Genomic DNA, 21,701 nt, shown 5'->3' with positions numbered 1-21,701 from the left:
AGAATGTAGACATTTGAAGCTGCCTTTCCACCATGGTTCACTGTGTGTCCTCTGTCGTTTTTGTTGGTGTCAATTGTCAGCTCTTCTGAAGGTTGACCGCTGTAATCACTTAGGTTCAGAACCCATTGCGGAAAGACTGACTGTGAAGGCTTCAACAAACCTTCCCTCTGTTGGAAAACAAGGGTAGAAGGAAAATACTGCGCTTATGTTAAGAAATTCGTAATCATTTATGTGTGAAGCTATTGCATGTCTGTGACTTGAAGCAAAGTCTCCGAGTGCACTGGAGGAGTGATAGTTAGGTGTTTATGAGAGCCTTCTGTTAAATCTGCAAAATAACCTTATTGTATGGGACTGTTAAGTTTTTTGACAATATTATGGGAGACCTTTTGTTTTGGAGGGTGATGGCAGGTGATGTTCTGGGATCTAGTCGTATCTTTGTACACAGATGTGTATATGTATGTAATTTATAGTGTCTTGAAGGGTTTTCTGAAACATGGCATACACTTGCTTTTAAACAAGTGGGATGTCCTCATATCACTTTGTCAGATTGCAGCAGGGATTAATTTTGGTCTTCACGATCACAGAAATAAGACTGAGGTGTGGGGTATTAGTGTCTAACACGAAAGGAGAACCCACGCTCACTTGAATGTCAAGTGTTTTGCGGATTCAATGGGCATAGCTATTACCATGTTGACTTACAGGATAAGCACTAGTTATTAAAAAAACCCAAAACAACAAAATGTTTGTGAGGTTTATTTGTCCCCATTATCCTCACTGCCATTTTTACGTACATTTTGAAAACCATTTTGCCAAGCATTAGAGTGAACAAATAGAAGACGTTGTGGTAAAAGTTGATTCAAGATTTTGAATTTCAGTGCTTAGAATATTGCCCCTACAGCATGCCTTCTCATGTTTATACAATCAGATTAGTTGTTAATTCACTCAAGGCATGATCATTAAATACGGGACCGCTATGGGGTTGTAGGTGTATTTTATGTCTTCATGTGTCAGACCATTTCAGTAGCCCTTAAGCAATGAAATGAAGGCTTTTATAAGGAGTGTGTGAAACTTGACAGACCAGCATTTTTCTGTCTTCACCTGTTTCACTTGATAGCAAAGGCGTCAACTTCCTTCGAACACTTGGTAGTATTTTATTCGTTTTCATACTCTCAAGTGACTGAACAGCCTGAAGTTGTTCTAAGATTTTTGTACCTTTTTGTTTTGAATGATTGGCTAGTCACTGTAAAAAGGTTATGACAAGGCTTGTTTTAATGAAGGTTAATCTTTTGACATTCTGTTATATTTCTGCTCAAGTCCTCATGTGGACGCCTGCTTGTAACGTGGAGCATGGCTTGTGGGTTGGATCATCCTTTGATTATTCTGTTAGTGTTGCCAGCAGTCAGTGGAGAACTGTGCAGTGTGGCGGTAACTTTCTGAGTTTATCAGTTTTAGCTATGTTGGTTATTTACTGAAAGCTTATCCCAGTAGTTCATTAAATTTTCACTAGAATGGTTTGACTTACTTTCTTACAAAGTTGTTGAAATGTTGTCCCATGATTATTCAAGGATTTTTTTTTTTCCAGTAGCTGGTCTTAGGGAATAAATTTTGGAAGAATATGTTGTAGTTACCATAGAAGAAGCAGGTTTTCAGCTATTGTGCAGAAGTGTGTATAACCTATATACAGTTTTATATTACTGCCTGAGTCTTGAAGTCCAGCTTTTTTTTCTTTAAAAGAATATCTAGTTTCCTGATAACACTTGAAATAAAATTAGTTGTTCTTTAAAATTGAATTTCTCTCCATCAACAGTTGTGAATCTTTAGCAAGCCAAACCTTTTCTCATTACAGTCCTGCATCATTTCACGTAAGTGATAGCTGTGGTGTATGGCTCAGTGACAGGGGAAGTTCTTTTAGAAAGGGTGGTACAGATACTCACACAAAGATAGTATTTCAGCTGTACAGCTTGACTGCCAAGCACCACTTGAAAGAGCCATTCTGTTGAAGAGAGAAAATGTGGGAGGTTTGAAATATTCAAATAGGATTTGGCTGTACGAATAGAAACTGCAAGTTCAAAGAAGGCCAGACAGTTCCAGTACACTGAAATGGGGATTCATGAAGGAAGATGAAGAGACTAGGTATTTTTAAAATGAGCTGAAGTGATGGAAAATTGTGGGATGGATAAAGCCTTTGTATGGCATGAGGAGGAAGAAAAAAAAAGTAATTCTGTGGGTTAGAGCTGGATGAGATGTACAGCAGCACTGCTTAATCGCTCCTTTAGAAATACCTATTTTCAGATTAGTGTGTGAGCAGGGTGGCACCATGAGCTTGAAGCACTGCTGGTGGGTTTTTTTTGAGGAGGATGCTAGTCTTTGTTACAGTATGGGATTTGAAAAAAAAAAAAAACAAACAAAAAAACAACCCCAAAACAACCACAGATTACCTTTGTTTTCTATAGATGAAGGCATTTTTGCCTTCTTATGGTATAAGGGAGGCTTTCATCTGGAATGCTATTTAAGAATCTTGAGGGAGAGGGGGAGAGTATCAGTTACCACTTCAAAGGATCATGTAGATTCACAAGAAACATCTTTAACGTTTGCTTTACCTAGTACGTGCATTTAGCTCATCTCTCCAGTTTTCCTCTTAAATTTGTAATTGCAGTTGATTAGTGAGTTAACTCACTACTTGAAAAAATAGGTACAGAAGACCAGTAAAATGATCTCGATTGAAAATACAAACTTTTTTTTTCTTTTTTTTTTAATGCTTTTCTTCAGACAAATAAGAAAGGGAAGTCTCAGCGTATTCGCACAGTTCAGGCCTTGGTAGATTTTTTTTTTTTCCCCTTTGAAATCTTACTGTGTACTCATTTTCCCAGTATAATGGATCAGACTCTGTTGTCCTTGTTGAGCTCTTAGCCAAAAGGCAAAATATTCCTGGAAGATAACTGTGCATTTGGGAGTGACTTGAGTCATGTTAATATCCACTGTTTTCTATGAAAGTATTGGCAGACTTGCTGTATCAGGCATTGAAGGCAAAAGAAAAAAATGGGAGAGTATTTTTGTTACTGTGGTATCATGAACTGGATTATTTTAGCTTCACAAAGGAGTTTTGTAAGTTGTCCCTCGTAAGAAATTGAAACAGACAGCAGGGGATGAACAGTAGAATGTATTTTAATTTCATAGCTATATTTTACTGTTGCTGAAAAAGAAAAATAGCTTTTCTGGAATACATTGATATTTTAAATCTTCTTGTGTTCCAACTTTGTGGAGGTTTATGTAGGTTTCAATCTACGTGGAAAATAAGATGAAATGGAGGGAGGATAAAAATAACTGAACCTTTCTAAAATTCCCGAGCTAAATCAGTCATCGAGTTGTCTCAAAATCACTGTAGCAAGAAAAGAAGGGAGGCAAAGAGTAGCATTTAACAGCAGGTCTGAAGTGAGTTCAGTAAAGATATGATCCAAATTTGTCATCAGAGCTTTTCAGAGAGATACATACTCTCTTGCCGTCATTTCAGTACTTGTGGTTAACTGGTCATGTTAGGAGAGGAGCTGCATGGTTCTAAAACAACTGCATGGTTTCGGAATCCTTCTTTCTTACTTGCAAAGAATGAATACATCCAATAGAAGTCTTGCTAGACATCCTGCTATATGGGTTCTTCTAGGCCTTTTCCATAAAGCTTCCTGCTCCTCTCAGTAGTGTGGTTAGTATAAAGGAGATGCTAATACCTCTTCATACTAAAACTTGCTCTGAGCAAGAGCGGAGAGTGTTTACACTGCTGACGGGTATTTTTTTTTTTTTTTCAGTGTATTAATGCTAGCAGTCTAATAACTGGTGTCAGCCATTAGGCTATGTTAATGGTAGAAAAAGAAGAATATTTGGGAGCAAGTAGTAAAGCAACCCAGATATAATATTGGAAGTTCGAGAAGAAGAAAAAAATGTGTATGGTAATAATTGCAAAGGGGAAAACTACCAACTCGGATGAAAAACTGCTTCAGGTTGCACTGTTGGTTGTCATCCAACTTGAAGCAAGTTACTGGATTGTTTTCTAAATGGGAGGTTTAAAATAGAAAATAGCTATTTATTTAGATTGTGGAAATGTGTGCTAACTAAAAAAAAGTAAACTACTTTCTAGTTGTATTGTTTATTTTGTTTTCATTTCTAGAGTGGTGAGTCCAGGATGATCTTTCATTTTCATTATACAACATGGCCAGACTTCGGAGTTCCTGAATCCCCAGCTTCATTCCTGAACTTCCTGTTTAAAGTCAGAGAGTCTGGTTCACTAAGTCCTGAACATGGACCTGCAGTAGTTCACTGCAGTGCAGGGATAGGACGTTCCGGCACGTTTTCATTAGTAGACACTTGTCTTGTTCTGGTAAGTGTTTGCTCATTGTCTCTGTCACCTCTTTCCTTCTCTCTGCCTCCCTTCCCAATATGGGCTTTTTGGTCAGAAGGCTTTAGAAGCATTTCAGTTAATGGCATGCCAGTGAAAACTTTAATTAAGACATCATACTTTTTTTTTTTCTTCACATATTTTGATGGTTTAAAAACACAGCTCTTCAAATACATTTACAAATCCATCTTCAAGTACCTTACACATTTTCAAAGCTTCCTGGAAAGTAAATAGTAAGCATTCTTTTCGTTTTATGTAAGATGTGCTTAGAAAAGGTTCAGGGTTTTTTTTTTCTTTGTTTTTTAATAGGAGCTTAAAGTTAGGCTTGTGAGTATATACTGAGGCAACTGAATATGTAAGGTGTTTTTCTCTAAACATGGAATATCTTGCAGGTCTGTCAGGCCCCTTTACTTAAGGTTGCAGAAAATTGGTATCTGAACTAGGATGAGAGCTCAGGCATGCTATGCCCCTGGGTCTCCTGCAGCATGTAAAGGAGGATGGTGCAGATTCTCCCTAGCTGTGCAGCCCTCTGGGAGGTGGGGCTTGATAACCAGTTGCAGTACCACATGAATGAGTAGACTTTTTTGCATCTCAGTGAACTGCATCATCTACGATTGCTCATGACTTGAGTGAACTTTAAATCATAAATAATATTTAAAATCTCTTTACATTTTTGTTGGGTTCTGAAGTCCAGATACAGGCTTTTTTCTCTTTGGCTGTGCTTGGTAATAGTCAGAAGTACAGTACGGGATTAGGTGAAATAGGATTTCATTTAAATTCTAAGACAACTGTACCCTGGTTTGGTTTATTTTTATTTTTTTCTTCTTTCTTTCTTTCCTGCATTTTGAAAAACATAGTTGTATGTTTTGATGCAAGTATACTTTAATATTAGACGAATTAAAGTGAACATTACAAGAAGTGCAGAGATGTGGTTAAAAACACCCCATGAATGTAGTGTGGGGACAAGTGTGTGCATTGCTTGGATTAGGGATTCTGCTTTAAATAAGGAAACATCTGCCACATCCAGTCATTCCAAATTACTGTTCCATTCAGGAGCAGTAGGAAATATTGCTTTATGGTTCTGATTCTCATTGTCCTATTTCAAAGTACAAATATCTGCTTGAATAAATCTAAATTTCTTAAGAGTCAGTATTAGGGTACTGATTTATTTGGTTAATACATGATCATTGATTTGTTCATAATAAGCTTTCATTAGATGGTTTGCTTTTTTCCTGTATAAACAATGTAGAAATCATTTGAAGATGTTAATTTCCTGTATAACTAACAAAAACATAATATGAAGAAATTAATTTTCAGATTTAATCTTATGACTAATTTTTACTTGTAATTATTTTTTTATACATTGTCTGTGAGTAGCAATGACAGTCTTGATTTAACTTTCTTTACAGATGGAAAAAAAAGACCCATTTTCTGTAGATATAAAGAAAGTATTACTGGATATGAGAAAATACCGGATGGGACTTATTCAGACTCCTGATCAACTAAGATTTTCATATATGGCTGTAATAGAAGGAGCAAAATTTATAATGGGCGATTCAACTATACAGGTAAATGTTTAGCTCCATATATTTAACCATAAACAGTAGACTGGTAACTAGTTAAAAATGAGCTCCAAACTATTTTAAAACATGTAACTTTTTGGGGTTTAAATAATTTCCTTTTTCAATAGATGCCTAGAAGGTATTAGAGGGTATCTGATCAGCGCCTTCTGTCAGCTAACCTTTTAATCCTATGTATTTGTCCCCTCTTAGGTAAAATATAAAAGCAACTTGTCTGTACAAATTTTTTTTTTTTTTTTTCCAAAAAAAAAAAAGGTTAAATCAATATCTTCAATACTGAAAAGCAGAAGTAATGCCCAGTATCACTTTGAAAAGATAGCAAGGATCTTTTTAGGATTTCTTGATCTTTGCTATATGTTTTCCTAACAATAAAGTTGCCTGATGCTACTGATCACATTTATTAGCGAAGTTGCTATTTAATTTTTCTTTCCCCCCATATCCTTTAAAATTTGTGTTACTTTTAGTAGAATCTAGCCAGATATAATGAGTTTTGGGGCAAACAGATTACCAAATCTCATTATTTTATCAGCGTGGCTTGCAGATGTAACAGTAGCTACAGTTATTTTGAATGGCTGGGGCTAGATGGGAGGGAGGACTGGGAGGGCAGGCTGCGAAACAAACTTAGTTCTGCTTTCGTAGGCTAGGGCTTTCATATTTCCTTGATTTCTTAAAATCATGAATGAAGCAGATAAGCTAAAACACATTTCCTCTTTTCTGTGGTTCTGTGAGTTGTCAGATTCTTCTCTTTGACAAATGTTTCTTGACTTGCCAAGTAAATAAAGAAATAATTTTGCACAACTACTAATCAACACCTAGGTAGTGTGCTGCTAGTCCGACACCATATGCCTGGCAGACTGCGTGATTCATCCTAACGCGAACAGCAATTTAGCCTCTTTATTTTCTGGAAGCTATTTTTGGTGGTATGAGGGTATTCTCTTTAATAATATTTCTGCTTTGTTTTTTAAAAAACCGTGCTCCAAACTGTGAGCAGCCCTGGTTCCCACACTTACCTATCCTAGATGCCGGATTTTCTTGTTTCTGGATACAAGGGAGCATTGTCAACTCAGAATACTGCTTGTCAGGTTCAAGTGTGTTATATCTTCATACTAAGGGAATGCCTAAGAAGGCACACTTCTCATTTGTTCTTTTCTTCTTTTTCTTGTTATGATTGTTCAGATGATCTTTCTTAAACCAGTCTCTTCTGCAGTGCAGGCAGTCGTCCTGGTGCTTTTCAGGCCTCAGGGTCATGTGCAGAAAATCAATTGGCAGTACTTAATAGGAGTATTTCTCCTTTCAAGGTCAGCTAGATCATTTTTTTTTTCCCCCCATATGGAACAAACAGTTGTACTGTTCAGAGCATGTGTTCAGGTGTTCGCTTCTCTCTGCTAGTGATGGGGAGGGCATGAAGTCATTGAACGCCTCTCTAATATAACATTATCCAAACCTTCATCTTCAATATCTCCATGGATTTCAGAAGTCAGTAAACTGTGCAGACAAACGCAACGTATACCTGAACCTTTACTTGCTTACAGCTAGTGGCTGCAACTGCAATGCTTTTATTGGGCTGTGAGGAGCCTCTTCCCCTCGTTTAGTGACGGTGGGATTTCCATGTGTGACCAAAAGGAAGGATCATACACTCCCCTGCGTTGCCCTGAAGCCCTGCAGAGGCGTGTGGTTGGTGTGCTGCTGCAATTTCTTGCTTCTTAATTATACTACAGCACTGCACCATATAAAATGGGTGAGGTGGAAGAAGACTGAAGTTTTCATTTCTATAAAATTCCTTCATAATAAAGATAAGTTAATAGTGCTTCAACAACATAGTAGAATAACTTACCGTCACTCCTTCAGAAAAATCTGATGAAAGGAGTGGTTTCTGGAAAACAAATTCGTGGCTTTGAAAGGACAAAAAAGGTCGAATTCCTTAGGTCCATGTTTTTTGCAGGCAGAGAACAAGAATATTATAATTTCCTACTGAAACTTGTGAATCCCAAAACCGTATCTGAAATTCACCTGATTCTGTCAACTGCGCATGTTAATGTGCCTTTCCCTTGTGTCCGTTCATTCCCAGAGGCAATACAGGACCCAAGTCTTAGCTCCCCTACACAGGCATTTTAGTTATAATTTTAAGGACAATTGTATTTCTGAAATCAAACTTCATCACTTCTTTGTTTCTTCCAGACATAATTTCACAAGACGCAGTGTAGTACTTCAGTTCCTGAGATACTTTTTTTTGGTTGTTCTTTTTTGTAAAGTTGCAGGTACTATCATAAAATGGCGAAGGCAATTTATCTCCTTTAGCAAGGAGACGACAATCCTCCTTGTCGTCTGCTCCAAGTTGTACGTTATTTTACCAGTCCTGCCATTCACGAAGTCTTGTCATAGATATTTAAACTTAAAATTACCAGCATTTGAGCTATTGTTATTACATGTTTAAAATAGAATTCTTGATGGAAAATTCCTTCTATTTCAGGAGAGTAGTAAAATTGTCTCTGATTTCAGTTCTTCCTGTGTGGCTTATCACTCCAGATGGAATCAATGTTTATCTTAGCCAGAAGTCCCTTATGGACACAACCATGTCCTACAAAAGGCCTTTTTCTGTGACAGTAAGATGGAGCTGCGAAGTGAATTTCCATTTGTTAGTGGCTGTTTCTTTTTGGGGTTGTTCTTCGTTTAAGGCAAAACAAAGAAAACCTCTGAGAGTGAAGTCTCTTGTGCATGAAGACTCCCTTTGAATTTCAGATCTATACTGGAAGCCCCCCTGCAATGGAGGAGTCGGTTTATTGCTAAAGCTCATTCTGTCAGCAGTTTATTTATAAGTAACTGTGGGTTTTTTTGACATCAATTTTTGCGTTTGATATTTAGTTTAGACCGAAAGTCTTGAATTCATTCAACAGATGAGAATCTAACACTTGTTTTTATAAAGAGTCAATTTTCAGTTCATCTTTCTTATCACAGACGTTTAGAAGGAACTGATTTCCACACCCCACCCCCCCCCAAAGTATTCTATATTTTTGCAGGCTGGCCGATTAGTGTGAGAAAAGAACTGATTGTCTTTTAGGGGGGATTCTTTTCCTTCCTGTTACCTTTCTAGGGTTTTTTTTTCTGCATGAAATTTTGTTGCAAGAAAGCCTTCAGACTATCCATCATTAGGACAGAGATCTAGCAAACCAGTTTTACTTCTGTTCTTTTATTTATTTTTTCTTCCATCTCATTTCAGATTAATTGTCCAAACAAGGTGAATATCTGTTTTATGATGTAGTAGATCTCTGGGTTCATGGTCCACTAGGTGAAATAGTAGACCACGACTTTGGCAGAGATATTTTATTTTTTTTTCACTGGGATTGCAAATTTCTCCAGTTCTCTCTTTTTAGGCAGTTCTTGGTCTTACCATTATCTCTCTCTCTCTCTCTCTCTTTTTTTTTTTGGTCTTGAGCTAACAGTTCCTTTAATCTACTTGTGTGACTTTCCTCTGGGAAGACACCTCGGGCAAAGAGGAATTCAGTGTTAGGGGAATGTTTGAAATACGTTCTCCTTGTTTGCAGAAACGGTGGAAGGAGCTCTCTAAGGAGGACCAAGCGCCAAGTTCTGAGCAGTCTCCTCCACACCCAACCAAAATCACCACAGAGAAGTACAATGGGAACAGCATAGGCCTGGAGAATAAAGATCAAATGGAGAAAATAAATACTGACCTGTCCACTAAAGTTCAGGATATCACAGATGGCAGCATTGAAAGGTAGGCAAAATGAGGAAACCGTTTAGAAGGCAGATACAGTGTCTTGAGAGGCTGAATTCTTGTGTGCTTTTCTTATAAGAAACCTTCAAGATCTTTCTTCAGTGGAGCGAAAGGACAGGTGCTATTTCACTGTCTGACTTAATTATTTTTTTAAATACAACTTCAATTATTCCTTGTAATAAACCTGTATTGTTTAAAAGTCGAGAAGAAAAATGATTGTCTCTGATTGAAGCAGCTAAACCTTACGCTTTGAAAGCCTTTTCCTACAGACTGCCTGTGAACTCAGTTGTGCAGTGTTAATTAGGTCCTAAAAGTGCCCAAAATAATTTGATACTGATTTTTAAATACAATGTTAACTTCTGTTTGTAAAAATATATGATACGTCAGAAGCACAAAGTTTTTATCACCTGCCGAAAACAAACAACCTACAATCTCTGCCACTAGAGCATGCCCTGAAGTGCCACATCTAGATGTTTCTTAAACACCTCTAGGGATGGTGACTCAACCACCTCCCTGGGCAGGCTGTTCCAGTGCCTGACCACTCTTTCAGTAAAGTAATTCTTCCTAATATCTAATCTAAACTTCCCCTGCCGCAACTTCAGACCATTCCCTCTGGTCCTGTCATTATTCACCTGGGAGAAGAGGCCAGCCCCCACCTCTCTCCAGCCTCCGTTCAGGTAGTTGTAGAGGGCAATGAGGTCTCCCCTCAGCCTCCTCTTCTCCAAGCTAAACATGCCCAGCTCCCTCAGCCTCTCCTCATATGACTTGGATGATGCAATTGTATCATTGCAGCCATATGTTACTCTCCACTCATGTTAAATCTATCCCTGTGAATAGATTTCTGTGGTTTAGCTGTGGCACATCAATTTGTCTTTCGAGTTTCTCTGCCTCGGGAGTAGTAATGCCTGAGCTGTGAGCTGCTGTATTGGCAATTGCCACCCGAATTGCTGTGCCTTGAGGCGCTGCGTCACTTGTGCCTGCCCACCGAGGGCCACGTGTGGATCTGTGGCTGGAGAGCCAGGGCCCAGCTGAGCTGTGCAGCGCAGGGGACGAGGTGGTGTCTGTCCCACAGGGCTGCAGTCCCAGACGAGGTGCAGCGGCTCAGTGTGGATAGACCGCAGTTCTGAAATAACAGATGGCTTACTCCAAATGCCCTGAGGAGTTTATCTTTCCACGTCTGCATGAGTGTTTTGAGAGAGAATGACAGGGATCCCATAGATGTTTGAAGGAGCCCCTCGCAAGCAGGAGCTGGGGCGTGGGTGTGAGCATAGTGTGAGCATAGATCACAATCAAAGTGATTTTTTTTTTTTGTGCCAGAGTTATGCTTTCTTAGAGACTGAGGATATTTTTGGAGACAAGAATTTCAAAGTGGCCCTGATAGTGTAACAGCACACAACTGATTTTTAGTCTGTGTCCTTGATCAACATTCGATTTACAGCATAGAACGAGTACTATTAAATTTTCACGCAGACGTGAGCAGGTTGGGATCAATATATCAGTGAGGCTAGTGTGAACTCTGCAGTGCGGGCACATGCTTAAATACTGTGAAAGTTTGCACATAGTACTTGACATTGCACATAAAAGCAGCCTCCATGCAAAAAAATCTCAGCCACCAAATGGGGCACTGATGGGGGTGAAAGACTACGCTGAGTTAATGAAGCTAATTCTGTTCCCCGTTGAACACGTAGATCAGGCACCGCTTACATCTTTACATATGTCATTTACTTACTTCTTGGGGCTTCACTGACCTGAAACTGTCCACACCAAGGTTGTTAAAACAGAGTAAAGATGGCTTGCTTGGTTTAGATTTTATGTACTGCTGCCATATGCTACTGGTGGGCTGGCTAACTGTTGGGAATGTGTTGGGAAGAGGTTTCTTTTAATATTTTAGTAGCTTTTTTTCCTGTTTTACAATTTAAGATTCACTTTTTTTTTTTTAAAGTACTGTCCGAAAACGACTGCGAGAGGATAGAAAAGCTAACACAGCACAGAAGCTGCAGCAGATGAAGCAGAAGCTAAATGAGACTGAAAGAAAAAGAAAAAGGTGGTTATATTGGAAACCTATTCTCACTAAGATTGGGTTTGGTACACTGATTTTAGTTGGCGCTTTTTCTTGCTGGAAAATGTATTTTCAAGAACATTCCTTGTAAGTAAACAGTAAGCCTGTCTATTCCAGCAGCTAAGTTTGCTGCAAGTTAATGACTAGGGGTGTAACTTTAAGCAGTAAACTCCTTACAGCCAGAACGGGTGCAGACCGTTACATACGATAGAGAAGTGTTGTAAACTTGATCCCATGTCAACATCTCAGGACTTCCCACTGCAGGTACTTACAAAAATGAACTGCTGCCCCCCAACAGAGTTGATGGGTTTTTTTGTTTATATGAGCAGGTACAAACTTCCTGCAACTGTTTATACACTTTTTAAAATGGTGTTCTACCGGATCTTAAGCAAACCCTGAACCACAGAGGTTTAGCTGCTGAAGGCTGTCTGGATTTAAATTTACATGCCTGACATAAGCAATAAACAGTGTTGTATCATTTACATTATTAATGCAAAGAAGTTATCCTTAAATGTGTGTAATGTGTAATGTACTAGTGACATGAACATAAACATTTTATATTCTTATGACCTAGGATAAATATATTTTATAATTGCATATTTAATCTTTTTGTAGTTCACTGTACTTTTAAAAGCTCAGTTTGTACAAATTTCTGACCAAAAATAATCTGATTTTGAAATTAAATGTAATTATGATTTGTGCATGACAATAATAGTGCAACCATTCCCCATATTTTGAGTCTCAAATTTATGATATGAGCAGCTAGGGGTCTGATGAAGCACTTACCAATTTCTACTCTGTTAATTTGCATTCCTTATTTATTTTTTTGTAGTTTTCATTATTTAAGTGAGGCTTGGAAATCTGATTATTTTTTCTTAAGGCTTTTGAGAACTTAGCCCCCACTGAAAAGCATACTGTTAAGTTGATTCATGTATTCAGACTTCAACTATTGTTTGAAGGCCAACATTGTTAAAGTTCTGACATTCCATTAAATGTGAAACATATTGGTTTGTGTGTCTATAGATTTTAATTGCTAGAAAGAATAAAATTCATTCATCAGTAGTAGGTGTAGAAAGCGCACATCAAAGGAAACTGTAGTTGGACTTCGAGGGTGGTTGTAACAGAAAACAAACGTTGTTAGTGTTCTGCCATACCCCGGGTGTTCAGCTGTATGAGCCGCTTCCAACCTTCGCAAAGTCTAGAATTGCTTTTCAGGTTCCCCAGCACTGTATTAAAGAGGCATGACTTAAAACCCTTCGTGACTAATATTTTGGGAATACCTATGCTACAGTCACTTTAAAATTGTTGAGCGCTCCCTTTCCATTTGTTTGACGATAAAAACTTTCTAAATAGTAATTAAACACAAATCACTCTCTGTCCTTACACAGAGATCGTATGTGGCTGTATGTAGCTTGCTGTCATTCAAGTTGAGATGTAATAATTTGTAGTATTGGACTGCACTTTGAAACCTGGATTTTATTTATTCAAGCACTGCCGTGTTGGGTGACTCCAGAGAAGTTGTTTTCTCCCTCCATTTTCCTAGCTTGGGTGTTTTCTGTTGGGTTTGGGGTGGTTTATCTTTTTTTTTTTTGTTTCTTTTTAATTTTTTTGCTCCTTAGATTTGTCCTTTTGTAAAGCGCTTCTTGGATTTACTGCTGAAAAATGCTAGAAGAGCCTTTGCTCCTTATCCAAAGGAATTAACTTGAAAGGTTTCCAGTACATTCAAGCTTAGTAGTAACATACCAGGCATGGGGCCCAAATAGCCTGACATTTACTACGCGAAGCTGAGTTGGGTTTACTCTTTGAAATTCTCATTTCACAATAGCTAATACTATTTTGGACTACGCTGTTTATATAGTAAACAAAAGCTGAAGGGCCCAGATAAGGAAAACAAGTGTAGTTTTTTAGAACATGCAGTTCTGAATTTGGGAAATTGTTTGTCAGTAAAACAAGATAACTCGTCCTGTGGCATTACTGACCAACTATGCAGCTCCAATAGCAAAATGACCTACTGATTGCTGTGACACAGGATGGGCAGGCAGCTTACGCATTTTAAGACATTTCGTAATTGTTACAACCACAGTAACTCTTTCAGCCAACAAAAGGCTTGGCAAAAGATTGTTTTCTTTAAATTGGGAAGACAGGTTTTTCAGCATCAGCTATAACTGGTGGCAGGGGTAAATGTCTGTGCCTTATAAAAGATATTTTGGTTATGGAAAAACACGTGGAATGTAATTAAATGCTTTTATAACAGAAATATTCCATATTTTATTCTAAATACTTGAAAGCAGCTAAGGAAGAAGTGCAGGCAGAACCTTCACTGAAATCATGCTGTCACTTACCGCCTTTCAGTTTGCACGAGAAGGATTTCCTGGGCCACCAGTACCCTACAGACACTGAGCTCTAACTGTGGCTGTCAAGTTGTCTCTCGAATTATTTTTTTTTTCCTGATCCCATCTTAAAATCCTGGCTTTTTTTGTTCTCTCCATCCTGAGCAGCCATTCTTCTCTGCTGGTGGGGCAGGGCAGGGCGGGAGGGGGCCATCTTACATCATCTCACGCTCTGTTACCTTCTTGATGCAATAAAGCAGGACTTGCACATTCAGCAGTTGATCTGTAAAAAATTTGGTTTGGTTATGTGATTGTAAGTATCTTCAGAGTCTTAACTGTTAATAATTTCAGGACCACGAACCAATACAAGTCTTGGACAAAAATATTTTGTACAGCGAATTGTCCATGACAGCATGGGCGTAGAAGGGAAGTTAAACATTAGATCCCTTAGTACATTCCAGGAGATAATTTGGATAAAACTTTGTTTTCTGGTCTGTCAGTAATCCTTAAAAACCAAAATCTGGGGGAGGCTTGTTTTCTTTACTGCAAATTGAGCCCTTGTGGTACTTTGTTATTCTGTAGGATTTAAGCTTGCAGCAGTTTTGCACAACTTGGATGTTAAATAGGAACAAATATGGGCCAAAATGAAGAACTGTCGATGGCTTTAAAGAAAGAGTAAAAATGAAGGATGTGCCTTCTGAGCCCTCTCCTGCCTCCCCCTCACCCCGATTTCTGTCAGGCTGCCGGCTGGTCCTGTGCTGCTTCTGAAGTGCTGTTGCACTCCATTCAAAGTGTTACCGTGTTGGGTTTTTCCCTCTGGTCTGGAAATACGGCAGTCAAAAGAGTGGATGCATAGTGGACTTCTTTGAATTTGATTAAACGACGTTTGACTCTCAGACGAACGCCTGTGTACAAATCGTGCATGTTTTTATAAAAAAAAAAACAAAAACAAAACACTAGTAAACGTGGACCTCCGTTGCATGGGTTTGCAAATTTGGAATTAATCCTTTTAGGTTTTGCGTTTATGTTCTTGGTGCAGGGACAGTCCACTTAGAGTGATGGTACATCTGTATTTTTCTTGAAATGTAATAAGTGAAATAATTGAGTTCAGCGTGAAACAGCGCTTTGAAAAAAAAATTTTACTGATTTGTTTTATGGAAGTAAGATGTTGCAAGTGGGACAGCTTATTCTGTTACACCTTGAGTAAAATGGTTTACTGGCATCAGTTTACATCCCACTGAAAAGGGGAGAGGTGTAAATGTGTATGCACCTATGTGTGACTGGATCGGGCGGGCGATTAAAAAGCCTGGCTAGCTTTAAGTTTAATGAATGTTAACCAAATTATTTAGTTTGCTGTTTGGTATTGTAGTTAAACCTGAGACACTTGAGGACTGCACGAGAAACTAAATTAATGGTGACAAAAGAGGAATTCTTCTGCATGGCCAAGTGGCTTAAGTCAGAGGACGAAATTTGCAAAGTTGACGTAACACACAGTAGTCTTCCTGGGCTTTTTTGGTTCCCCCCAGAGTTTTAGGTCAGTCTTTCACTTTTATGTACGAAAAATAAATGTGTTCAAAATTGCATCTCTGTCTGAGTCTTTATTTAAATTGGAAGGATAAATACTTGGAAGATTCTTTTTCTTTTAATGTGACTTGACTGATCAAAGAAAGCTGCTTTATGAATCAGCGTAGCGCTTGCAGAACTTAGAAGCGTTTTACTTTGTCGTAGCTTGGATATTTGGTGCTGGTCTTTTTCCGTGTTCCTCGGAGTAGAGCCGAGCCCTCCCTAAGAACAAACAAAACACCCAGTCTTGGGATGTCTTCCTCAACTACTCAACTACAAGAAACCTTTGCCTAGAAACGCCCATTTCCAGGACTGGCCTACAAAGCGGTGAGGGGTGACGTTAGTGTTTTGAGGTGCAGCCTTCTGCAGTCCCGCTAGGGCCCACGACGACTTCTGCAGCGCTTGTGGTTAAATGCACGAGCGCGCCCTTTGCTGGGCTGAGACCTTGTACTTTGAAGCTCTCCAGCAAAGTATGTGCCTTATGCTGTAATGTGGAAATACCTTCTGGAAAAGCAAAGCGCTTGCTACGGGCGAACAATAGTGGGTAGTTGCTACAGGGGATGCATGAGAAGCTGTTGGGTGTTGATAGTTGCAAACCCGCTCTCTGTTCTTATTTCTTTTTTTTTTTTTTCTCCGTTCTGTGTACTGAATCGGTGACTTTCTTCTGCATTGTATGTCGCAGGCCGAGACTGACCGACACCTAAGCCTTCAAGACTTGTGAATATTCTGCAGCTATAAACTGCAAATTATTGACATGCAAAGCGAGACAGGAACCCCTCTTCGGGAACAAAGAGTGAGGTCTGTTAAGTACCAAGAAGACCTCAGTTATCTGTTTACAGCGTAAACTGCATCGAGGGGATGAAGACCACCAGCAGCGTGCTACTTTGCAAACCAAAATAATTTGACCTCCTGTGTTTTTATAATGCCTGTATTAATGTAGAAAGATGTAAAAGAAATAAATTAGGAAATATTTTGTTTTGTACTGCCATTCTTATTGTATTTTTATACTTCTTGGCAGCATTAAATATTTTTTTAAATTGACAATATGCTGTTGTGTGCGCATTATGTTAGAGAGAAACTGTTAAGAGCCTGTTTTGCAGAAAAAGAAATGTTTTGCCTTAAGGTTTCCTGATACCCTGTCTTAACTGGAAAATGGCAAAATGATTAGAATGTGCTTTATGCAAATATTTTCAGTCATGCTAAGTATCGTAGTTTGAGCTAGGAGGAACTCTTGCACATTTCTGTTGTAATACACCACTAAGAATATTATTTTATTAAGCTGACCAGTTGGTTTGGTAATCCTGATGTTTGCTATCAAATATGCACAAAACGCTCAGAGTCCCTTTGTGAAGGGGAAGTCTTTTGTTATTGATGCTTTAAAGGGAGGAAAAATGGGTAATCGGATGTCTCGCAACCCACGGTCATCTGTAATCAGTGGGGGCCGAGGGCCAGGTGCAAAGCGCACAAAGTGAACGGTGTCTTTAATTAAATGGGTTTCGGATTGTGTCATCACAGTGTGTCGTATGAATAATATTTCACTTCACATCTCCCTGACACAGCCTGGAAAGCTGGATGGGAAAGGGGTAAACTGGAATGCTGCTTCAAGGAGTTCTTCTGTTGGACTCAGCAGGGTTTCCAGCCCGGTACCTTCTGTAACGGAGCTGACCTAAGTTCTGCACTCGCTGACATTCTCTGACAATTTCAGATAAATCTTAATTCACCGAAAAAACCATATTCAATATGACTGTCTAAACTAATATGTGGTAGGGTTTTATACGTAATTTGTACTTTGCATACTTTTGTAATGGGTTTTTGTACAAATCGTACAGTTGGTCAAAGTAAAGCTTGCAAGAGGGGGGAAATCTAGGCCAACTAAGGCTACTTTTGCTAAAATAAGCACCAACCTGCAATCTTAACAGAACTTGGTTTCCAGGCTCATTCCTGAAAGCAAGCGTGTTTGGGGTTGTGTTTAACTTGAACATGAAGCTGAATCGGGGGAGTATGTAATGCCGTTACTTGAGCTAAATATATGCTTGACACCACCTTGAAATAGTCTAAATCTCCAGAGTCTGGTTTGCCTAAATATTTTAATTTTTTTGGATGAGTAGTATTGTTCCTAGCCTATGTTGGAGGAGCGAACAACATCACAACTTGATTCAGCTTTCCTTTTCAAGTTGGCGCAGCTGCGAGACCAGGAGTGTTTATAATGAGAGATGAAGGTCTGGCCAAAACCACTGCAATAAACCCAATTGTTGTTGAACCCAGGACCGGAGCCTGTTTATGCCATTTGATACATCTTCGGATATGGCTTTCTGCCATTCATGCCTTCGGCTATGATTTATGTTTTCATTGGTTTTTTGTCCCCTCTGAGTTGCAAGTAAGTATAAGGTGGATGACTACTAGAAATGTGCACATGCTTCATTATTTCACCTGCTGCTATCACAGATAACTATCACATATGCGACTAGTTTGTTTTGTCTTGGGGGACATACAGGGCCCAATGGACGTTGGCTCTCCTTGCACAGTAGACTCCTGTAATCAAAATGCTGATTTCTTTGCTCTTGAAGCTTTTTAAATGACTTTCCTCGGCTAAGCTGCTGGACTAAATTTGCTGTCAGGCTAACTTGATGACTAGGTGAAGGGGGGGGTAAAGATAGAGTAGTTCCAAAAACAGAGTTTTGTCAGATTTTATTGAGGGCTGCCTGGTGACAGCAGAAGTCTTCACTCACTGACCCAGGAAATTCTGACACATGCACGGGTTTTGTTATTTCTACACAAGGCCACTGTTCTTCTGCCGCTTTAAAATGTATTTAAAAAGGTGAAGGAAGGGGAGGGGCTGCCTTCTGAGAGAGAGGGGGTTAGAAGAATGAGAGACTTGCAGACTTCCAAAGGAAAAAGCTGTGATTTACTGGCTGGTGGTTTTTTTTCCATCTTCAAGAGAAACGTTGCAGAGGAATGTGTTTTTATTTTTGCTAGCCATCTTACCCTGAGGACAAAACCACTGCCTTGTTCCACAGCAAGGTTTGTCGTGCCGCCTTCTTGTCCCAGTAAAGACCGAAACATCTGTAAGACCCAAATCCTGTACTTTTTCCACAGGGAACAGGAAAGCCTGAGGAGTTTCTCTTTTAGAAGGTACTCGCAGCACTGAGTGCTCCCCTTTTTCCTTCTCCGTGAGGTTTTACGCTGCTGTGCGGCTTGAGGACGTACTTAGCATCTTAGGGCTTATTTCAGAAAAATCTTGTGAGGCAAATGACGCCACCTTCATCGCTTTTGCCTGGTCTTTCCCTCAATAATTAATTTGGCCTCATGCTAAATATACACCTTGTAAGCTACAAGGAATCCTTTAGTGCTTAACACCACTCAGCCTTATCTCTTTCTGTCCTCCACTCCTAGGTATGTCTTGCAGGTCACAAGAACAGATGTATCAAGAGATTATTATCCTTGGCAAGCGTTTCAAAAGTTGGTCATTCTAGTTGACATCTACTCTTAACGTAGGTTCTAAGTTGAGAATCAGCACACGCAGGTCAGCGTGCAGGACTGGAATGTAGTTACCTAAATATACATGCCCATTAGGTAGTGAATTGGGGATGATGGGGGAGAGGGGAAGAAAAGGGAGGAAAAAAACCCAAAGCCTGAGGGAGAGTTTTCACCTCTCCAGCACGGAGCCCATCTTCCACTTCGTTCATGCCAGTGGTTAACTCCGGTACTTGGACAGAGTCCCTACAGCGCAGGACATCAGTGACCTCAGGTTTCTGTATGACGGACAATTACGGACCAGTTCGTTCCTGCAAAAAAGCTTGTGTCCCACAGCAGTTGGGGATACAGGAAAGCAAGCGTGCTCATTTCTCCTGTCTGCCTCCCAGCAATGTGTGCCCTTGTCTCAGTTTTCAATAGGGTTCACTTTTGCAACTAGTTGTAGGCTTATCACACCGGCCTCGTGCTACGCGCAGCCTTTTGTCTGCATTCCCAGACCGCACCCACATTTTGACTCACCAGCTTATTAGTCTGGATAACTATGGAAATTTCTAAAAATACATTGTGGTTAATTCCCACTTTCCAACCCCAGAACTGCACCATCTTGCTTCCGCAACCTGCCATCACCTTCTAGTGGTTTCTCCACTGTCGTTCCCCCTCTCCCTTATGTCCTTTGAACTCACTGCTGTTCAGACACCCTCCAGTTCCCTAAGTCTGGAACAGTTCTGCCTTCCCTTCCCACCGACTCACCCAACCGTACCTCACACAGAACCCTTTTCCTGCCCTTTCCTGCTAGCAACACAAGCTGCGTTGGTGTTGTGTCAGAAGAGGAACCCCAGGGGAATTGCCACCGGCTTCGAAAGCTCGTTACCACTTCCCAACATTTTCTTGTACTTGCTATTCTGCTCTTTGTTACATTTCTGATTAAAACAACAACAACAAAAGCAGCTCTATTGCTTTGTTTTTCTTGCTTACATCACCTGAAGAATAGCTTCAGTATGTTATTATGTCTGTAAAACATCTTTCTATCTCACCGCTTGCTCTATTAATCAGTTTTTAAACTGCAAGAAACTCCTTGCAATTGTGTCATTTTAAAAACGTCACCGATTGCAGCAGTGATGATGCCTGAAAGCAGCAGCCTGGTCTCTGTCACCAGGGTTTCGGGGAAGTGCTTAGTCGTTGTCATTGCAACATCAGATAGTACATACCACAATTCAGATCCTTTATCAGATCTGAATAATCAGATTTGTATTTTTTCAATGATGAGCACTACTCTGGGGAATCCTACATTTTTTTGTGCCACAGGGCTTATTATTTTTCACCGTATGTTTTTTTTAAGAAAAAATAAAAATTCGTGGCCTGTCTGGAATGGTCAAGACTTCATCCTCACTATCAGTAAGTAGCTTATAACCCAAGATTTAGAACAGGCTTTTCTGTTCAGCCATCAATTCCATATTAGTACAGCCATCAATTCCATACTGCTCCTTCTCAATTTGGAGAGCGCTATGGAATCACTTTTTTTTTTTTTTTTTTTACAACTGAATCTCTGATAACGGTAAGTCAAGGTATCTTGCTGGTTAAAGCCAGCAGCCCAACACACAAAGGTAACGTTGCCACGGGTGCACCCTCCCAGCTGGAGGAGGCAGTGGTTTAACTCACCCTTGTTCTGAGGATCAGTGCGCTCCGGAGGGAGAGGCTACGGCCTAACGGTGTAGCGCAGAAATCGGACAGACTCAGGAGACGAGAAGGCTGATGCAATCCTGAGCAGGGAGTTCATCATAACTTTAGAGAGCGTGGAGAATTTTAGAAGAGCTCCAAGTGATAAAAATCAAAAGAACTTTAAGCCTTTTAACTAATCACAAATACTGGATTTCATGCTTCATACTTCTTGTTCATAGCTGAAAAGAGATGCCAGTTGTGGGAAACTGCCCCTGACAAGGACGGATATAAAGGTCAGTCAGGCCAATGAATAAGAGCAGACAATTGGACCAACAAATCTTAATGTATTTTTGTATTTTCCATCGCCCGCCTTTCTCACAAATTTATTGCAAGATTCAGATGTAAAGGTTAAGAAGCCCTAGAAGACTATCTTAAGGAAAAGGGGGCAGGAAAGCTACCCTAGCGACTGCTACTTAACTACACAATGGCGCTTTTAGGTTAAAATACATTTGAGTGCTACTTTTCTCTTTTCTTAGGGATCTTGCCATTGTGTTATGAGCAGGAGCTTACCTGATGCCTTCACAGACCACGTGCTCTCGGAGCTGGTGCACAAACAGATTTTTTTTCAGATGCGTAAGTGCGGAAGGAACAGCAGGTGGTAGGGCAGCCTCTTCTCGGAAACCACCATCCCTTTCTCGTTCCCGTTAACCTCCCGTTAACACGTTGTCAGGGCAGGGCCTGGCCACCCGCCTGCCTGGTTTTGGAGCACACAAATCACAAGGCACTACCAGCATGTATCTATATTAAGAAACATTCAGAAAGCATTAAAGAATCTTGGTTGGCTTGCGCTCTTAACAGCGTTGTTTTATTTGCAAACAGTTGCAAGAATTGAATTTTTAAGATGTTTTCTAAAAAA

At 39.7% G+C, this 21,701-nt stretch overlaps 1 protein-coding gene across 5 annotated transcripts in view; it reads left to right on the top strand.

Moving 5' to 3' along the window:
• The window catches only part of PTPN2 (protein tyrosine phosphatase non-receptor type 2), a 33,961-nt gene extending 16,049 nt beyond the window's left edge, over window positions 1-17,912 (top strand). For 2 of the 5 annotated variants that reach the window (XM_054192896.1, XM_054192893.1), the window contains 5 exons: window positions 4,160-4,369; window positions 5,797-5,955; window positions 9,510-9,700; window positions 11,643-11,846; window positions 16,335-17,912. In XM_054192896.1, coding sequence (XP_054048871.1) covers window positions 4,160-4,369; window positions 5,797-5,955; window positions 9,510-9,700; window positions 11,643-11,846; window positions 16,335-16,356 — 786 coding nt within the window. In that variant the 3' untranslated portion in view covers window positions 16,357-17,912. Of the gene's footprint in view, window positions 1-4,159; window positions 4,370-5,796; window positions 5,956-9,400; window positions 9,701-11,642; window positions 12,764-16,334 lie in introns of those variants that run through there. The other 3 variants (XM_054192895.1, XM_054192894.1, XM_054192897.1) reach the window with 3 other exon arrangements.
• Window positions 17,913-21,701: the final 3,789 nt, after the last annotated feature.

Source organism: Rissa tridactyla, chromosome 2 (assembly GCF_028500815.1).
Source record: "Rissa tridactyla isolate bRisTri1 chromosome 2, bRisTri1.patW.cur.20221130, whole genome shotgun sequence".
Taxonomy (NCBI): domain Eukaryota; kingdom Metazoa; phylum Chordata; class Aves; order Charadriiformes; family Laridae; genus Rissa; species Rissa tridactyla.
The sequence above is the reverse complement of the archived record's forward strand: the minus strand, read 5'-3'. Positions and strand labels throughout refer to the sequence as shown.